At 39.3% G+C, this 16,745-nt stretch overlaps 2 protein-coding genes across 3 annotated transcripts; one reads left to right on the top strand and one right to left on the bottom strand.

The window, feature by feature from the left end:
• Positions 1–3: 3 nt before the first annotated feature.
• Positions 4–9,946, bottom strand: LOC105277270 (solute carrier family 35 member C2). Of its 2 annotated transcripts, XM_011335516.3 has the most exons (8): positions 3,486–4,100; positions 3,255–3,400; positions 2,470–2,699; positions 2,185–2,396; positions 2,030–2,102; positions 1,705–1,957; positions 1,456–1,631; positions 4–1,334 (listed from the first exon to the last, which is right to left on the bottom strand). In XM_011335516.3, exons 3-8 carry the CDS (start codon positions 2,677–2,679, stop codon positions 984–986), a joined length of 1,275 nt encoding a protein of 424 aa, XP_011333818.1. In that variant the 5' UTR covers positions 2,680–2,699; positions 3,255–3,400; positions 3,486–4,100; the 3' UTR covers positions 4–983. The 2 variants fall into 2 exon arrangements, with proteins under 2 accessions (XP_011333818.1, XP_026828634.1); XM_026972833.1 differs by lacking the exons at positions 2,470–2,699; positions 3,255–3,400; positions 3,486–4,100 and adding an exon at positions 8,458–9,946.
• Positions 9,947–11,052: 1,106 nt separating this feature from the next.
• LOC105277273 (ATP-dependent RNA helicase DDX42) lies at positions 11,053–14,763 on the top strand. The gene is made up of 10 exons (XM_011335518.3): positions 11,053–11,186; positions 11,603–11,836; positions 11,919–12,188; positions 12,262–12,802; positions 12,882–13,110; positions 13,195–13,469; positions 13,554–13,704; positions 13,843–14,174; positions 14,261–14,386; positions 14,468–14,763. The coding sequence occupies exons 2-10, from the start codon at positions 11,625–11,627 to the stop codon at positions 14,639–14,641; spliced, it is 2,310 nt and encodes a 769-aa protein (XP_011333820.1). The 5' UTR covers positions 11,053–11,186; positions 11,603–11,624; the 3' UTR covers positions 14,642–14,763.
• The last annotated feature ends 1,982 nt before the right edge of the window (positions 14,764–16,745 follow it).

Raw genomic sequence — 16,745 nt, 5'->3', positions numbered from 1 at the left:
TAACGTTCATATGTAAAATATTTATTAAGCTCTAAGCAAGTTACAAAATCCATCCTCAATATGAGGATATAAAAATAAAATTAACTTTATTAAATTTTTTGGTATGATTGATATTACTACCTCAATATAATATTGAACATAGCACATGTGAACTATTCCATTATCATTTCATGACAGTTGATAAACGATTCAAACAAGATTTGCACAAACATTTTGAAAACAGTTATTATATTTAAATTTTGCATTAATATGCTTTAACTAGCACGACTAGCTAAACTTATTGTATTATGCATTCATTTGAGGCATATAACATTAGAAAATTGTAATGTACATCAATATCAATGAAATCATTATTATATTAAATTCTGGAAGTATATCTGCTATATAAAACAGAAGATATTTTACCTGCTTTAAACAAATTAATATATCGCAGAAAGTGACTTGTGTATGTGTTTATAATATATACAAACAATTAGAGTAATTTATCTTCTTCACATCTTTTCTATCAATATCGATACGTATAGACAGCAAGGTCTATTTCACACTTTCCATCTTTGTACTTCACAAGTTTCTGGGATATTTATGCGACTCATACCTTTGTTCGACAACAAAATGTTTCTGAAAAATTTCCCACTTGACATTTTGCAAAACACACGTTATACATTACTACATGAGCCTTTTATGATGCGTTCAATATCCCAGATATTCACATAAAAATCCAGAAGAATCGTAAAGAGCACGATATTAAGACGTATTTAATGCAAACATTAATTCTTGAAAAATCTAACGTGATGTATATCAAATTTTATGCCTTGTATAAAAAGCATATCTTTGATGTTATAAATCCGACTATTGATAAACTTCACACTGTAAAAATATAAAATGCTATAAGCCATAAACATACATCATTTGGAATGTTTTTCATAGTAAAATAATTTCATATTGTGCAGTGGTATGCATCACGATTAAAAATTCACAATGTGTCACTGTTCTCTACGTTGCAAAATGTCTGATAGTATTTGCGTCGAATTATCATCCCCTCTCACGCCGACGTCTTCATCCGAACTAAATTCCGCGTTAAGAAGATTCATTAAAGACGTGGATTTCTCGGTCAATAATGGGATATTGGAATCGGTTCCTTCCTCGCGTTTCGTACTGCTGCTTGTGACTTTCGACTGAAGCTCCAAATTATCGACCGTCTTCTTCCTGTTGATCAACACTTTCTGGACAACGTGAAGTATTATACCACCAAGGCACATTAACAATCCTACGAAGTTGAGACCAGTCATTTGGTCACCTTTCCACGCAAACGCCAGTGCTAACGTACATATTTCCTAAAAGAAGAATGCGAGATTGTATGTTGATCCAAGTATAGAATATTTTATATACAAATTATGATTTAAATAAAATCGCTCATGTAAATATCGCATCTAGCATGGTAAAATTAACTTTTACCTTAAATATTCCCGAGATCGACAAGGTCAGACTAGAGGTGTAAATAACAACTAAGAACTCCATCACTTCCATACTAAACGCTAAAATGGCACCTGCAATTACTTCACTCGTAGTCAATAGGATACTACTAACATTGCTCCAATCCGTGATTCTGATGCCATCGTACATCCTGGCACCTGAAATTGACACAATGCACTTTGCAGAATTCCTCCTCGCAATTATTTAAATAAACGTCGAACGCGAAGTTACCTTCGAACCACAGAGCTACCAATACTGCGGGTAACAGCATCCAGGGTTGCATATAATACATCATATCTATCGGGTCGTGTAGGCCGAGTTTCGATCTTTGCATGATGAGCTGCGTCATGGTCCATCGAATGCCACTCGCGAACGACGCTAATAAGCACAGTATAAATCCAAGAACACCGAACTGAGTAGATTTATACGTGAACATCGCTAATCCTCCCGCTATCATCACCACTATGCTTACTAACGACCACGACTACAACAAGCGGAAATTATTATTTGTCAGTGAAGGAGATGCGTGAAATAATTTCGGTAGAGCTCTCTTTACCTTTTTCTCCAATTTGAAAATGAGAGAAAACATAAGGATAAATATAACAGCGGTTGATTTGGTCATGGTGACTCTAGAAAAAAAAAGAAACGTCATTCGATTACACACGATCTTACACATCTTACATTCTGACTGATCAAAATTATTGTGCTTACAAGGATATAGAAACCAACGAAAGTGCCCAATTCGACAGTCCGATATCGACCCCGCTGGCTATGCCAGGTGCCATTATCGAGAAAACTATACTTTGCCACGGGAGATTTACTCGTTTGCCATTGCAACATCTTCTGATGGATCTTATTAATGCAGCGAGGATGAATTTTATGACTAAGTGACAAACCACCACTCCGAGGGGAAAGTCAAATCCCTAAACATATATATTGCGATTAGTACAGTTATATTTAAGAAAAGTTGCCAATTTGATGTGTACGGTTACTCACATACGTCTTATAAAGCCACGGATTATAAAACGTAAGGCTTATTGATAAAACAAAGTAAGCAGAGATCAATAAAAATGCTTGGAACGCTTTTCTCCAAAATGTTGCTTCTGGCTTTGTCACGTTTTGGTAATCTGGTACGTTTTGTGGCAAGTAATCTGACGTGTCTACATCGTCTCTAGCAATCTGATACTTTACATGTGAGCGTGTCATGTTTGCGAGGTAAACAATTTCTGAAAAAGATTAAGACACATGATTGGCAAATATTCATTGATACAGAAAAGAAGAGACAGAGACAGAGAAGAGGCAAGGAAGTAAAGCAATGCAAAAATACATGAAAACGTTGTCTTGCTTTATTTCATACTTTATCACTATTAACAAAAAATAGATACTTATTTCTATATTTTTCAATCATCTTTATATAGCTCTTGACATAAATATGTAATATTCTTCATAATATATAAAAAATGACTATATCATCACAATTTTTTTCTACATAACTATTATTATGAATTTACAATTATAACTTTTGTACAATAAAAGACAAACACACGTGGGGAAAGAAGACATTGTAATTTCGACATATGTAATCTTCAAAACTGCATTTTTATTATTCAAAAAACTATTTCGTATGTACGCACAATTTAGTCATATTTTTTTGATTCGATAATTAGACTTTTATTATCTCGATGGATTTGTATAAAATAGTCAAGTTGGAGTAGTGCGGTTGTTTCCGATGCGACAAAATCATAATAAATCATAAAAGACTATACTTGTAAAACACGTACCACTTTATGGAATACCGGGCATTGAGAGATCACTACCGATCGCTAACAAATCATCACATCCCAAAACTCACTACGTATATCCGTTGTCCGACTGTTGGAAGTCGGTAAAACTCCATATGCCGCGGTACTACCGTATCGTTGCTTCTCTGAAAATGGCAAGATCGAGATTCGGATGGAGAAATTCGATTGTAACGATCTTGTCAAAATAAAGGACCGACAAAAACTACTTACCTTAAAGTTATCATAAAATATCTTATCGTACCGTATTATGTGCTGCGTAGCCGACAGACATAACCTAACAGCTATGCGAACATACGTGAAACGATGCGCGACGATGCGCGAACTGTCACGGTGGCTCACGATCGATCCTCGAGGAAGTGCCCGTCTTATCAGTCGATTTCTGTCGCCCACAAAGACGAGTTTGTTTATCAGGTTGGCAGTGACAATGCAAACATACTTGTTTCCCGCTTTGTTTCCAGCCACCTGTCGACCGCGCGATTGCACGTGAAAAGGTATTCATTGCACCGTGACAGCAAAAAGGTCACCATATCAGTGGCAAGAAGTGCATAATCGATATTGCTCGCGTACGAGTTGCTTTGCGTTCGGTTACCTTCGACGACTTTTGACAATCGTTTTCAACAACTTTCTTACAAAAAGTGGGAATTTACAAAAGCAAAATGTGCAGAAAAAGTAAAGTATGCCAACAATGCGTGACTAATCAAACACGAGTGATCGATCGACAACGCATTAATATTTAACGCTATTTTGTATTATAAAACATCGCAAATTATTAATCTAGCGGAAGCGTCATCAATATTAAGAGAGACATTAAGGGGAAGCTGGAGTTGCTAGTGAACTATTTTTTCACTATAGCGATGGTAATTGCAGTTTCGAAAATTCTCTTTATTGCTTGTGCAGAATAAAAAATCCTTTTCCACAAATGAAGTATAGATAGAAAGAAAGCCCGCTCTACAGGACTTTATACTCAAAATGGAAAAAAGTTAAAAACTTGCATTTGTCTTTTCTAACTTTGTTCCATTTTGAATATAAAGTCCTGTAGAGCGGGCTTTCTTTCTATCTATACTTCATTTGTGGAAAAGGATTTTTTATCCTGCACAAGCAATAAAGAGAATTTTCGAAACTGCAATTACCATCGCTATAGTGAAAAAATAGTTCACTAGCAACTCCAGCTTCCCCTTAATACGTGCTGCAATAACCGGCGAAACGATTCTCCGAGTAGCAACATGCGCTAAATAGCGTTAGAGTCTAGAAAAATTGCGGTTTCGGGAATGGAAACGAATCAACCTCGTACTTTATCGTTACGATGATAAGACTCGGTGCCATTTAATGTGTCCTTTTACGACAGCACAAGTGAAATACGTCATGTGTAAGAAATACGATTGTAAGTACGTCATGTTGACACACGCACACGACAATAGGCAGCACTTGCTGGATACCTTTGTCCAAGTAGCCGAAATACTTTACGCGAGGGCGCGTTGTCAGCGAGCGCTTGAGACGAGCTAGTCGCGGAAGTCGGAGCGAGCAGTCTGAGATCGATAATCAAATGAATAGGTAGTGCGAGAATCCATAACGAGCGAATCATCCTTTGTCTGTATCAAGTTCGGTATTAAATATAAGATATTGTTGGTGTTGCTAAATCACAAGTATCCTGACTATTCTCCATTCAAGCTCCCGATCCAAATCTACTCCAATAAGAAGAGATAATTTATAAGCATAATAACGGCTTATAGAGATAAAAAAAAATAAAAAAAATATTACACATGCAACATTTTGAAGCTAATAAATTAATAAGCAAATGAAAAAGACCAAATCCAGTTCTTGACTTTTTTATTTGCATTATAAATATGATTCTTTTTATCATATCTGTGATACAGATTTGTCGGTCCCGGTTTAACTATTTCATATAAATACCAATTGAAAATATTATTCAAAATTAAACCATATTAAACAAAATTAGTTGTTACGATAAACCGAGTACTCAACGTGTTCATGTACAAACATCTGCGCGACAAATCATAAGTATAAGAATGACTTACATAAAAATGACTTTTAATCGTGTATAATAAGAAGTAGCGTGCTTATTCTTTTGGATCTCAAATATTATGTATTCTTATTACACGTTATTAATAATCATTCTATGTATGTTAAATAAAAGCATTATAATCACTAGGGATGGACCCACTTGTAAAGTATACACAAATACTTTTTTACTATCTGATATTATTTGTCGATGACGGACTAGCATATCTCTTATTTAAATAATTTAGCAAAATAAATTATTTCGAATATATGTTAAATCAAGCCCAGGATTTCTTGAGAAAAGTTCGAAAAACATAATATAATCAGGTCCCAAAAACGAATTACATCAGAACAATTTTAAAAGTCTTAAAGATCTCACAAAGTCTTGGCATATGCTTCTTAGACATTTTGCAGACGCGTACAACGTCCAAATTTCAAGTTTAACTTGAAATTTTTCGCTTAATTAATTTTGCTAGTCAATTTATTAAATTTTAAATAATTTAACTATCAGTACATAATACCTTGCATCACTCAGTGTTATGATACAATATAATACAATGTCCATTACTCTCAGGTTTATATAAAATACATATTTAAAGCCTTCAAGACTTCCAAAGACTTTAAGACTTTTTTACATTTGTTTTACATTTGCCCCAAGACCTCGCGAAGATTTTCAAGAGTTTTTAAGAACATCAAACATAAATTCAAAATTCGATTTTGAAAATAAAAAGTCCAAGAAAGAATTGGACGCCCGTCGACAATAACTCACGTTCGTCGAGTTGGTCCTCACCGACGCTTCGTACAGCCTGGCACAGCCGACGATCGGTTGCTACTCACGATACGATTCGCTACTACAATACACGGCTTACATGCCGTAAATATAATAATATAATTAAGGTAGAGACTGAGACAGACACTGTGAGTTTCTTTCAAAAAAGAACATTTATAATGTATATTATACATAATCCCGTGGAGTAGTCGCATGCGCGCGCACATCCGAGTATTTGTCCCTCCATTCGTTACACGTATATGATGAAACGTTTCCTTCTCGTGTGTTATCTCCGATCGCTGCGTCCCCCGTTCCTGTAACCGCCGCGACCGCGCGAATTGCTCTTGCCGGTCGGCGCCGTTTTTGTCGTCGAGTCCGACGACGAGTACCGCACCGAGCCCCCGGGCAAACCGGAACTGCTGCCGCTGCCCGCGCTGCTAACGTTACCTCCGTTACCGCCGCCGTTTCCGCTCTTCGCGGTCGTTGAACTCGTAGCGGTTCCGCTACCGGGCGCCGTTGTCGCGTTACTTTGGATCGCCTGCAATTGATTACACAGAATCTCTTTAATTGACGCATTCGACGCTGCATCGAGATGTTGGAAGATATGTTTGCGAACGTAAATGAATACTTCGCGTCGCCTGAACCACATCTAAACGACACGTGTTAAACGTGTCAGTTGCGTGTTCGTATGTACATAGGCGGCTTGTAATTAAATCCCGGGGCATCGGTTTATACCAGTGAACAAATATAGATCGCACGAGGTCGACGGATACATAGTTACGTGTTGCAGTCGACGTTAGACGCTTGAATTGATGTTGTGAACGGAGAAAAAGATGGTTTTTATACTTGAATTGCGATTACGCTTTGTTTACGACTTTGTTTTTTGTATTCGAACCATCCTTTAGTTAAATATGCAAATAGAACGAGTATTTTAAGCGGGAATATCGTAGGGATGCTTAAAGGTCGTTTTTTGCGAGAGAGAGAGAGAGAGAGAAAGAGATAACACGTTGTTTTTATCGTAGAGGAGAATCCCCTAATATGAGATGATGGGGTTTCTGCTAAACTAGTGAGCACTATCTGTTAGTTCCACCATGAACTTATTACTCTTGGTGTAAAATGTATTTAGTGAAAAATTCATTGTTCGTTATTGCGTTTAGCCTTTGCAAGAAAAGGTTTGTGAAATTGTGAACATGTCAAAGTAACTTGAGGTTAGTCTTTAAACCTTGTTTATTATATAATAAAGAAATGGTTGGCAATAAATTCAGTATGCAATGATAGAGTAGAATCGTAGTAACAGGAAAATACGCGATTTGTTGAATTGCTTAATTGTAGAGGTTAGATTTCATGATCGCGGAACCGCTAGGCGCGTGGCTCGTATAATGAGATATTCAGGGTACTCTTAATATGAGATCATTATTGCTCGAATATGAAGATTATGTAGTGTAATAAAAAGAAAGAAAATACTACTTAAGGTTAAAGAAAAGTTAATACGAATTTATATTACGAATTTTTGTGTATTTAATTTTTATAGAATCTGACTATGGAGGTTAGAGAAACGAGGATGCGTCGACAGTGGAATCGCGAAGATTTGGCGAAGGCTGTGGCAGCAGTATTTTTATAAAACTATCTAATAAAGTTTTTTACTTGCAATACTGATGTATTTTGCACTTTTAACACCGATTTCTCGAGGTATCTTATATTAGGAGCACACTTTCTCGATCCCGTGTAAAGCTCTTTTTCAAATTTTTTTAATTTTCAGAAAAAATAATATTTAAATTAGATTTTTCATTTGACCAACCTAAAGCTTATTAAATTCTCTTCAAGATAACGTATTAAATTTTTAAATTCTGCCTATAAATTTCCTTGCATTCAGCAAAATCGATATGGCATCTCATAATCGGGGACTTTCCTCTGTATCATAATGCTGTCTCAGTGGAAAATTCCAGCGACACATATTTTCATTGTCCCAAATATTCGTGACATTAGTCACGAAACCAGGGATCTTCACATAAGAGAGAACCAAAAAAAGATCGAAAAAGCTTACGAATTGTTTGTATGGTCCCTAGAAGTGGCGACTTGGGACTCTGATCTATATGTACCCTTCAAAAATGGGCAATGGAAATTAGGTATCTACGAAAAGTACAGAATTAAAACAAGTTACCAGAATTAATAACTTGTGTAAACTTGTGTTGTGTCTTGTATAAACAATTCACGGTAAAACAACCGACTAACGAATATATTAACCGATTTCATAAACATGTAGCGCAAATTCGCTGCTACCACTGTGACGAGAGACATTTTTAACGAATCTAACAAAAAAAAGTAAAATAAAAATGAAAAACACGACAAATAACAGGGGAACGATGGAAGATGAAGAAAGAGAGAAATATTTACTAAGGGTTGTCGTCCTGGCTGGCTGGAGATACTGTTGGCGTTGCCGTTATTGGTGATGCTGTTGTTGACGTTGCTGCCAGGGCCCGAGCCGCTCTGATTGACCAACTGCTGTGCCAGCGCCGGATTCGGGTCGCTCATGTTGACCTGCTCGTTGATCACCATACAAAACTCGCCTATTTTTTGTATATCACCGGTTTTGCCCGAATAAAGGGTCAAACATTGTCGCCAGACGGACGCGTAGCCTTTCGTCAACCGCACGATGTCTCCCGGCATTAGCAGCTGACCTGGCTCGTCCCAGATAGAGACGTTCATGCAGGCGGTGCTATCGGCCACTTTGAATGTTCGAACTTCGCGGTTCTCTTTGGTGATGGTAGGGTGGCTAACCTCCAAAACGATAAACACTACGTTGATGTTCTTTTGGCCCGCCCGAATGTCCTTTATCTGCACGTACTCCATCGTGCCCTCGTACGAACCGAGTACACGGACACAATGTCACACGCGCGCGTACGCGGCACAGTCGACCTGGGATCCCCGAAGTCGTCCACGAGAGTCCGTCTACCACTCCTCACCGCGCGAGTCCCCCGGGCCCAAATGTCGTACGAGCTGACGAGCATCGAAGTTCTCGCCTCGCACGAGTCTCCCCACCCCGCTTCTTTTTCTTCCTCTTTTTTTCAAACTCTTCCGTTAATTCGACCGATTCGTCTTGAACTCTCGACTCGAGTTTCCCGCTGCGTCGAATATCCGTCCCCGTCCGTGCTACGTGTTTGGGAATATGACTCGGCGGGGATACGTGGTTAATAAAGGGAGAAAATGGTGCATCCGAGGAAAGGAGTGTCGTTACCCTGCAGTTTAGCAGCTGACACTGGCTCTGCGTTGTCGGCCATGTTATCTCGATTCGCGGCGTGGCCGTCGAATGCGCTGGGTGCGGCATCGCGAGGATGCGCTTGTGCATCGACAGGAGGAATTAAAGAGTTTGCCAGTTTTACGAAAATTTGCGTAATTTGAAATATTCGCTACGTATTAATTTTCTGTCCCAAGACATTGCGCTCAGACAGCATGAGAAATAAGCATGTGTGGTAAATCTGAAGGAGAGTCTCTTCCTCACCGATTTCGTTCTAACTTTGCAATATCGTTTATTTTGATGAGAAAATGCGATTGCGAGAAGGAAAATCGTCGCTCTCAAGTAGAAAAAAAGTTACGAAATGTTAAAAAGTGACAGTTTCGGGGTTAGGAAATCTATCGTACCGATGCTGTACAGGGACTGCGGAGAGTGATGGAGCATGCGCAGTGACGTGAAAATAATTGTAAAGGCACACTGTTTTTTCACATAGTTCTTATGTTCATTTTTCTCGTAAAAGACTTTTTGGCAGCGAAATGAAAGATTACTTTTATTCACTGTTAATTTCTTACTGCACTTTGGACATTGTATTTCACTATTTATTAAATTGTATTAATATATTAAATTATTTTAGTTATGTAGCAAATTATTTTATGTAGTAAATGTTATATAATGTAATTTATGTATTATTTTTATTCATGTATTAAATTATTTTATTGTTATTAAGAAATCTACTAATCTATGAAAAGTGTTATGAAAAGAGAATCAATATGCCTAATAACAAATATATAATAAACTTTTTATGTATATAAACCTAAACTAACCTAACCCAACCTATACTGATTGTAATTTATTTAACTGTAAATAAACTAACGGTAAATAAATTACAAGCAGTATAGGTTGGGTTAGGTTAGTTTAGGTTTATACGCATAGCTCATGTGACATTTTTCTAACTATTCTTTCTAATTTCGCGCACTTTCACGTCATCGCGCATGCTCCGTCAGTGTGCGCTACGCCCGTAGACCGCCGGTATGACAGATCCCTAACCCCGAAACTGTCACTTTTTAACATTTCGTAACTTTTTTTCTACTTGAGAGCGACGATTTTCCTTCTCGCAATCGCATTTTCTCATTAAAATAAACGATATTGCAAAGTTAGAGCGAAATCGGTGAGGAAGAGACTCTCCTTCAGATTTACCGATTACATTCTTGATTATCGTTAATCTATTAAATAAAATGTATGATACGGAATGCTACCAAGTGCCCGGAATCTGGCAGCACTACTATTCAGTCCATTCTTATAACGAAACAGATAAAAGTATATCTTTTAGATAATAACACAGCTATCTGATTGGGTAACAAATATTTTAAAATCATCAATATATTTAAAACGGAAGAATAGATTATGTTATTATAAATAAAAATTAAAAATACAATTTATTACTAGACTACACTTGAACTGCTGGTGCTCAACAATTGAGCAACGTTACTAGATTTTCCTGAATGACGCTCCGGATTGGTCATTCAGAGGAAAATCTGAGGTCCAACTGTTGAGTCTGCTGAATACAGCAAATAAAATTTTTATTTTGACCATTTATCGAAAAAGAGCTCTGTACATCTTTCTGATTACGAAAAGTATAATTATTACGCAATTAGTTTTGTTATTTGGCCGTAACCGTAACTTTGAAAATAAATATAGGAGTTTCGCTGAAACATTACTAGGCGTCTCTATACGTCTTTTGTCAACCCTGACTATCTGGTTATAAAAATGAACTATAAATACTGCCCACAGTAATGGCGTTTCATAGTTTATGATTGTTTGTGACAAGAGTCTGCTGTTCGATATTCCGATTGTGTCGAGATAAATGCGAATAAACTCGTGAATTCACAAGGTACTTATTGCACGATTAAGTTTTTACGATTATCGCGATTATGATAGAAGAATCGACGACGTTTGATGAAGTTACTGTGCGATGTCAATGGTATTTTCATATCGACGAAGTAGTATCATAACCCTTAACCTTTAAACCCTTGAACTTTCAAACATTGATTTATGCATTAAAGTTAAAACTACAATCATTAAAAATGAGTAAAATTTCTCGACGAGAAATCTAGCCAAATCTGTTGTTGCATCGGGATTGAGAATATTTAAAATAAAGTCGGAATGTCGTCTGTTTTGTCCAGTAAATATCAAGTATTATGTCTTACTGCATAATATGGTCAATAAGGTTTACAATAAGGTTATTAGTAATAAGATTAGTTACATTCATCGTATTTATTGTCTTTAACTCTGGATGATGTTTTTAAGGCACTGACTTTTTGCCAACGCAATGAGCTATCATCGAGGAGGTAGCAACAAGCCGAAGGGCTTTGGATTTGCAGGCTTTCAAATGTCTGGTAAAAGAAGCGGCACTAACATACCTCCGCCTCCACCAAATTCTACATTGAGTAAGCAAGGCTATCATACAATGAATGCCATTACGGAAAACGCTTTGTCTGCTTGTTGGGGCGTGCCTAAGAAGCGCAGCAAAACGGAAGAAGAGTGAGTGACAATTCTTTGTTAATCTTAATATTACCAAAAAAAATGGATTAAATATCTTTGTAACATCATTATTTGAAATCAGATATTTTGAGGACGACGACGAACCTCCAACTTCCTCATTGGAATACATACCTGCACCTGGTTCTCCTACTTATGACTTGATGAAGAAATCAACTGCAAAAGATGAGAGCGACAGCGAGGAGGATACCCTGGACGCATTCATGGCGAGTATCGATGCAGAAGTCAAGCGAAATAAATGTGTCGCTCAACATGACGAAAATCGCAAGGAAGACAAGTCCAAGGGATTCCGAGCGGATATTGATGGGGAAGATGACGAAGAGAGTTACTACAGGTACAAATTTGTGGCAAAAAGTCACGTTATGTGTCTAAAATTACGATAAAAAAAATTTCCTTTCGCTCTCAAGGTACATGGAGGAAAATCCAACCGCTGGTTTGCAGCAGGAAGAATCGGATCAAGAAATTGAATACGACGAGGACGGCAATCCAATTGCCCCACCGAAAAAGAAGGAGATTGATCCATTACCACCGATCGATCACAGCGAGATAAAGTACGAGCCGTTCGAGAAAAACTTCTACAATGTGCACGAGGAGATCGCGAGTCTAAGTAAGCAGCAGATTGATGACCTGAAGAAGACCCTGGGCATAAAGGTATCCGGACCGTCCCCGCCAAATCCGATCACCAGTTTCGGCCATTTCGGTTTCGATGATGCACTGATAAAGGCTATCCGCAAAAATGAGTACACGCAACCCACGCCTATACAAGCGCAGGCAATCCCGGCTGCTTTAAGTGGACGGGACATAATAGGTATAGCGAAAACCGGTAGTGGAAAGACAGCGGCGTTCATCTGGCCGATGTTGGTGCATATTATGGACCAACGTGAACTAAAAGCCGGAGATGGTCCCATCGGTCTTATCCTGGCGCCCACTAGGGAATTGTCTCAACAGGTATTGTATCTTCAGAATTGAATATCCATAGCGGAGAAGGTTATTAAAGGATAAAGGCTATTATAAATATTATTCGTAGATTTATCAAGAAGCGAAGAAATTCGGTAAGGTTTATAACATCCAAGTGTGCTGTTGCTACGGAGGTGGCAGCAAATGGGAGCAGAGCAAGGCGTTGGAAAGCGGTGCGGAGATCGTGGTCGCTACTCCTGGTAGAATGATCGATTTAGTTAAGATGAAGGCAACGAGTCTCAGCAGGGTAACATTCTTGGTCCTCGACGAAGCTGACAGAATGTTCGACATGGGATTTGGTGAGCGAGTGCACGTTACCGCGTCGCATCTAGCGTCTACTGCTAGCGCACGAATGATATATCGAAGTTTGTTTTTTCTTTCAGAACCGCAAGTGCGATCTATATGTAATCACGTGAGGCCTGACCGACAGACGTTGCTGTTTAGCGCGACGTTCAAAAAGAAAGTAGAGAAGCTCGCCAGGGACGTGTTAACGGATCCTATCAGGATCGTACAGGGAGACGTCGGCGAGGCTAATACCGACGTGACGCAACACGTCGTTATGTTCCATAATAATCCTAGCGGCAAGTGGAACTGGCTGTTGCAGAATTTGGTCGAGTTTCTCAGTGCCGGCAGCCTCTTGATCTTTGTCACCAAGAAGGTGTGCAAAAGCTGTGCATCACGTAACCGTTTTCTACAATGTTAATGGGCAATGTTGTATTCTAATGTCTTTACCCCACATCAGCTGAACGCGGAAGAACTCGCCAACAATCTCAAACTGAAAGAGTTTGACGTGCTACTTCTGCATGGTGACATGGATCAGATTGAAAGGAACAAAGTGATCACCGCTTTCAAGAAAAAGGATGTCAGCACTTTGGTTGCTACTGACGTAGCCGGTAATTGGACCATTTATGTGTTATAAATATATAAAAGTTAAATTGTGGAAAAAATTATACACAAATACATCGTTCACGTAAATTACATACAACTACATAAATTGTAGAGTACTCTAAATATACTCTATGGCGTTTCAGCGCGAGGATTGGACATTCCACATATCAAGACGGTCGTGAATTACGACGTAGCGCGCGATATCGATACGCATACGCACAGAATAGGAAGAACAGGGCGAGCCGGTGAGAAAGGTACGGCGTACACCCTTGTAACCGAAAAAGATAAGGAATTTGCCGGACATTTGGTGAGGAACTTGGAGGGGGCGAATCAAGAGGTGCCAAAAAGCTTGATAGATTTGGCCATGCAAAGCGCGTGGTTTAGGAAGTCGAGGTTCAAAGGCGGGAAAGGAAAGAGTCTGAATATCGGCGGGGCCGGACTCGGCTTCCGAGGCAGGCCCGAGTCGTCAAACTCGGTACGGTGTATCGCAATTAACGATACGTAAATCCTTGTACGCACATATTTTCTCGAGATAACTGCTATAATGATCGCACATTTTAGAGCGGATCCTCGTCGCAGACGTCCAAGGACATCAGCGAGGTCGTTAAAAAGTTGGAGAGACAAGGTCCCGGCAGCGATCGGCTATCTGCGATGAAAGCCGCTTTCCGAAGTCAATATAATTCCCAGGTGAGGACGCACTTATCGCGTAAACGTGCGTCGCGTTCGATAATGCAAACCCTCTGTTAATGCGATTTCAATTTCTCGCAGTTCCGAGCATCATCGGATCACACCTGGGAGCAAACAATCACGCCACCGTCGGTGATAATGCCACCGCCACCACCGCCGACCGTTCCGCCACCGAAGCCTGCGGCGCAGGACAACCAGGCCTCCAACTCGGCGGCACCGGAGCGCAAAAGAGTGCGAAAGAGTCGGTGGGAATGATCAAGTTAATGTACCATTATCTGTGTATACTATATAGGAATTACTGAATTAGTATGCTATATCGAAATGATAAAACGAACTGACTTGTTTTTTATTACAATAAAATTTAATTTTAGCAATTCGCACGGACTGTCGATTTAGTTGGTCGTATTTCAATGGATATTGTATAGATTCGGTGCGCTTTCTGAACGTCAATCTGAACGCGGCTTACGACTTTATCAGTGAAATATTAGCTTTACTTTATCGCGTAAGTCACATTGCAATTCCTGTACAGTCCGTAATCGCCCAAGAGCGTGCGCGCGCGTTGCTTGCAATCTGCTTAGAGTGAATCACTCTATAATCATGCCATAAAGAGTTGCAGCCGTGATCGTGCAGCCACGGCGATCTTTTTTTTTTAATTTCACGATTGTACTCCTAATTACGCCTCATAAAAGGATTATGATTGTCTTTCCGGTAACTGCGTCGCTGAAAAGCATATCTGTTCTTAGTTTATCAATGATGATCGAAAACTAATTTTTCACATATAATTTTATAAAGATTTATTGATAGATTATACATAAAAAATATAATATGTATGGCATCCATTAAAGAAAAATGCGGAGGCAACCTCCAATGCACAATCCTAAAATTATGAAACTTTGATAATTCTTAAGAAATATCGTGTTGAAAACGTCTCGTGTGGAAATTTATAAAAAATGTTTTACAAATATTAAAGAGAAAAGAAAACAAATATAGCGCGTATGAAGTAATGACGGATGTCAAGCTCTGGCAATGACCGCACTTCGTTTTCTAGAAAATGTATCCACCATCTTCATCACGCACTGATACCACTCTACACCAAGGTGTACGCACGCGAGAATAAAGATAAGTGTTCCCTTAATATGGAGACCTTTAAGCCAAAGAAATCAACGCTGAAGGCATCTATCATGTCTCATACGACAGGACCGAGTGGGACGTTAATGGTGGGTCTCTGGTCACGGTAAAACCGTTGGGACACGTGTCAGCCACGTTATTAGGCCACGTCAATGCGCTTGCTCGGGACCGGAAATATTGGCGGGTGGCAGCTGTGTGATGGAGCTTCTAATGCCAAGGTTCCCGTTCACGGCTACCTCCCGAGGTCGCGAGACTATTACCTCTCGTTTCGCCCGCAATGGCACTCTGAAAGGAAAATATCGATCAAATTCTCTCTCGCTTCCGTTTCACGAGCCACGCGCGAGATGCGCGCCGGTTTCACTCTACGCAAGGTCCACATCTCTTCAGGAATTCGTCAAGTGCTCATGTTTGTGACTTCAGCTCCTCATTTGAGAAACAACCCAGTAAGCAAAATGTGTGCAATCTGCCAGCAGATTGGCAACAGATCACTGCAGAAGTTGATAGCAAATTGGCATCCGTTATGTCCGCATTAGGATAGTGATCTGCCAGCAGAGCCTGCTAACAGACTCTGACGGCAGATTGGCGGAAGAAACCGAGCAGGATCTGTTAACATTTGACGGCAGATTGACAGCAGAAACCGAACAGAATCTGCAGCTTTTGGCCATTCATATTTACGATATATTAAAGCATGTGTTTACTTTTAACACACTATAAATTGTTAAAAGAACGCATTTGTTTGTTTGTTAAATTAAAGTACATTTGGCTTGATGTGTCTTTCTGAAAGTTCGTTGCATAATCTCTCTCTTATTGTTAATTTATTCTAATCTGAAGTCCGAATTTTGCTTTCGAACTTCAGATTGCTCGTGGCGTGCGTGAACTACATGGACGTTGTCCATGGGAGCCTCTGTGCCGCAAGTGCAAAAATTTTCAGAAAAATTAATATTGTGCCAAGGCGCGTATATTAACTTGTATAACTGTTAGGCTAAATCTTAACATCGAGTAAGAACTCGACGCGTGCACCGCATAGCGGTGCGGAGCGAAAACACATATTCATAGCCGTGTAAATTTGAATACTGTCAAAAGCTGCGGACCCTGTTCGGTTTCTGCTGCCAATCTGCCGTTAGATTCCGCGCGCGCAGATCTTGCGCGGTTTCTGCTGCCAATCTGCCGTTAGATTCCGCGTGTGCAAATCTTGCTCGATTTCTGTCGACAATCCGACTTCAAGCCATGT

This window comes from Ooceraea biroi, chromosome 10 (genome assembly GCF_003672135.1).
Source record: "Ooceraea biroi isolate clonal line C1 chromosome 10, Obir_v5.4, whole genome shotgun sequence".
NCBI lineage: Eukaryota > Metazoa > Arthropoda > Insecta > Hymenoptera > Formicidae > Ooceraea > Ooceraea biroi.
The sequence above is the reverse complement of the archived record's forward strand: the minus strand, read 5'-3'. Positions and strand labels throughout refer to the sequence as shown.